Source organism: Argopecten irradians, chromosome 16, assembly GCF_041381155.1.
Source record: "Argopecten irradians isolate NY chromosome 16, Ai_NY, whole genome shotgun sequence".
Taxonomy (NCBI): domain Eukaryota; kingdom Metazoa; phylum Mollusca; class Bivalvia; order Pectinida; family Pectinidae; genus Argopecten; species Argopecten irradians.
Window position 1 is genome coordinate 18,430,892 of NC_091149.1, and position 4,126 is coordinate 18,435,017.

Sequence of the window (4,126 nt, forward strand, 5' to 3'; positions counted from 1 at the left end):
TCCCAGACATAATGTAACGTTAGTAGATAGAACTTAAATAAAGCAAGAATTTCAAAACAAAAGGCTTCACATGTAGCTTTCGGCCTTCCTGTGTCTGAACGTTGTATATGAAGTATAATGATTGTCCTCTCTTGAATAAAAATGTGTATGTCAAGGAGATAATACACAAATAGTCTAGAGTATACACTCATCATACACCGCTGTGATAAAACAGCCCGCATTACAATCCACTCTTGTATTATATGTTTTGTATACAATATATACAAAGAAATCTGTAAAAGTTTCATTTTTAAATAAATCGGCAGGTTATGCATCGCTCACAGAATGTATGGGACAAAGAAGTACGTAATTCCAACCGAATGCACTAATACCCAATTAATATTTTGCATCATACAAACAATGATAGTCATTTGTATATGTCTTATAATTCATATGTTCTATTCCAGGAGATGATTTCGCCCTGCAGTAGAAGTCATTGTTCTGGGTTTAACAAATGCACTGTAACTGATGCAACATCGACATACTGTGGTCACTCAGGTACACATATTTATATATATAGCTATTATTATTATCATAATATTTGTTTACTTGTTTGTTTATACCGAATTACGTGCGGTATGTTGACGTTAAACCGTCATAATGCACACCAGTATATCACAAACAATAATCATCGCCTCTAGATCTGTTTTTTGATGTGATATGTCGTCCGGGGCTTTTATTCAGAACATTTTACTTGCTTCTTCAGCATATAACATTCATTTACAGAAGACATGGCGAATGAGTGGAGACTGGTCTATGAGACAGATGATGACGGGGACGTAATTTCTGGACGGGAGGGTGACCTGATATCCGCCTTCCAATCAGCTTCTTATGTCCGAGTGTATGTGCCCTCCTGGAATCAGACATTCCGTATTGATGTCACTATTATCAACATGGATAAAAACTCAACATGTTCAAAGTCGTTGATCCAGATGTCTAAGGAAAAATGGAACACATTCTCAGTGGAAGCAGCACGTGTGTTTTATATGTTTTGTACTTCAGGGATATATGAGAAAAGCCTACAGTATCTAAGCGAATCTTCCCGACCCAGCGATCCGGATACGTTTGGTGTTATTGGATTGAGATGGTTCACGAGGTAAATACTATGAAATATACATACTTGATTAAAGTTGACAAAACGGCAATATACAGTGCAATCTCACACAAAAGTATACATTATTCTTTGTTGTAAATGTAACAATTGGTTTTGCGGTAGTGTATTTAAATTGTACCTGCTGTCCCCATTACATGTCGTAAAATTCGACTAAATTAAACATATTAGCTGTTCTTTTCTTCCTTACTTCCTAAATGCTTACTACTATATCCCTTGACTAACCGTCTCCCTTTCTGCCTTTCTGCTCGCCCCTGTGTGGTAGGCTCTGGGTCTGTCCCCTGGCCGAGACACACCATAGGCTATATCAATGTTTGTTTCTGTTTTTGCTTAGCTCTCGACGTAAAGGGAGTGGGACAACTGCTTTGTCCATTGTCAGAAGACACAACACGAATATTCCGCAGCCCCTCCCCTAAAAAACAAGCACCACGTACTTCATACACGACACACATCGCATACATTGGAGGCCGTCCATGCTGTTGATAGGACGTTATTTTCTTCAAAGAAAAACGTCAAGTCTAACACCATTGATTACTCCAAGATATTTGGCTCATATATTGTTAATTTAGTTACCGTATTAAATGGAATGTTCACGAGTACTTTCTTTTATGGTGCGGAGCTCTGGTATCATTTCGTGGACTGACATATCCGTAGTTAGCTGATGTCTAAGTGCTTCGAATCATGTATTTAACCAATCTTGTAATTTTAATAGCTGAGGTGTTACCAACCATGAAAACAATGAAGGTTTATGCACAACAAATATTTCATGTTCTGCAGTAGTTTGTCTTTCGGTCCAAACTGTCTGTTCTCAAACAATTCGTCAATACTATCAATCGCAAAATAGCAAAATATGTGAACCCTAAATACATATGCGATTTCAATAAAAAATAGAATGGTCACTCTAGGAGCATATTTATTATAATAAGTTTTGCAGTTAAACATATTTTACATCATTTAATAGCTCGTTTTGTTATTCCAGAAACTATTGTCGTCATCGTGATAACTACCCTATATATTGCCATGACGAGGAAGGTCGGGAAACCTGTGGATCGTTATCTAAACTACAGTCAGTCATGCAACAGGGTAGTGATGTCCGCATCTTCTCAAATTCAAATATCGCATTGTCTTTACCGATTTTAGATGAAATTTATTTCAAAAATGGGATTATCAGCGCCGGAATGCTGAGATACGTTGCAAGTTACCAAGCTGTCTATAACGGAACAAACATTCGTAAGTTTAGAACAGATGATCGTCACTCGGTCTTTTTCTATCTCAGTTCGCATGGTACCATCAACACCCTCCGTTGGTATGTTGATGGAATAAAAAAAAGTAGCATAGATGCAAAAAGAAATATGGATTGGTATGAAGACACGTGTTGGTCAGAGATATATTCCCATAATGAAAATGGAGTAGTTCTGGGCGGATCCGAACATAGACTACGTGCTAGTATCATGGCCGGTAGAAGAATCCGTGTGGTTCTGGATGATTATGTAGCTGGAGAACCAGACAGTGTTATCGTAGAGACAGACGGACATATCAACACCCAGCTTCTGAGTAGGGTATCTAGAATCAATGAGACGCATTTTAAAAAAAAACCGCACTGGGTCTGGCAGATGATATCAACGACGGGATATCGACATATTCTAAGTCTTTATCTTGGGTCATACGATAATGCAAAAGATCCTGAAAACAGTACAGTCAGTGTACAGTGGTACGCCGATACCCGTCCGTGGAGGAAACTATTAACAATATCAGAATCAGGGGCCGTTACTTCTGGATCCAAAGAAGTCTTGAGTAGGTCATTGAAATTGTGCGGCATGTTGCGTTTGGTTGTAACATTCTCAAACAGTACAGTGATCGCCTTTACTGCCGACAATATCGAGTTTTTTGGATTGGAGGTCGCTGCGCAATTTGTTCGGTATATTGGACACGTCCAGAAACCAGATTCATCCGACAGAACATTTGCTCCTGAACCTCACTGGAATTTAATCCTGGTAACAACAGAAGGAAGACTGACGTCATCGCTGTGGGATGTTAAGGACAATAGACAGATTTCTACCAATACCCTCAGGGTAACTAGTTCATGGTTTGTGAATTAAAGGAATAAACAACAAGAACAATAACATAAAAAAATCAGAACTTGAAAGTTTCTTTAGAACAATATTAACTAAACTATTTGTTTATGATACCTATTTACCATACTAATGATGAACAGATGCAAGCCATATTGTCAGGATGCGTATTTGGTTTTAATTTGATTTATTAATTATATAATTTTAATTAAACACTGTCCGCATGAAGGGTGAATGCGCATTCGATTCAGCCTGTTCTTATTGTATTTACAAATGTTCAAAATTTTACATAAAATATCAGAAAATAAAAAGTTTAAGAAATATTGTTAAAATGGAATAAAAACAATAAAGTTATAGTGGAACTATATTTTATTCACTCTCTGAACTTTACAGCATTATCCTCCAAACTAAAGCCCGCCAGCTGTTCCACGATTTCATCCAATGACCGACGGATTCACTAATCGTATAACGGTTAACAATCGGTAATTATTGGAACTACAATTTTAAAAGAAATGATTGATAGAAATGTAAATATTAGAATTTATTTTGTTGTTTTCTGGTGTGTAAACTGTATTTTTATACGTATATTTCAACATGACATCATACACTGATGTGTAAACTGTATTTTTGTACGTATATTTCAACATGACATCATACACTGGTGTGTAAACTGTATTTTTGTACGTATATTTCAACATGACATCATACACTGGTGTGTAAACTGTATTTTTGTACGTATATTTCAACATGACATCATACACTGATGTGTAAAATGTATTTTTGTACGTATATTTCAACATGACATCATACACTGGTGTGTAAACTGTATTTTTGTACGTATATTTCAACATGACATCATACACTGGTGTGTAAACTGTATTTTTATACGTATATTTCAACATGA

At 36.5% G+C, this 4,126-nt stretch overlaps 1 protein-coding gene across 1 annotated transcript; it reads left to right on the forward strand.

The window, feature by feature from the left end:
* The first annotated feature begins 886 nt into the window (after positions 1 to 886).
* LOC138311028 (uncharacterized) lies at positions 887 to 3,809 on the forward strand. The gene is made up of 2 exons (XM_069252454.1): positions 887 to 1,135; positions 2,130 to 3,809. Exons 1-2 carry the CDS (start codon positions 933 to 935, stop codon positions 3,247 to 3,249), a joined length of 1,323 nt encoding a protein of 440 aa, XP_069108555.1. The 5' UTR covers positions 887 to 932; the 3' UTR covers positions 3,250 to 3,809.
* The last annotated feature ends 317 nt before the right edge of the window (positions 3,810 to 4,126 follow it).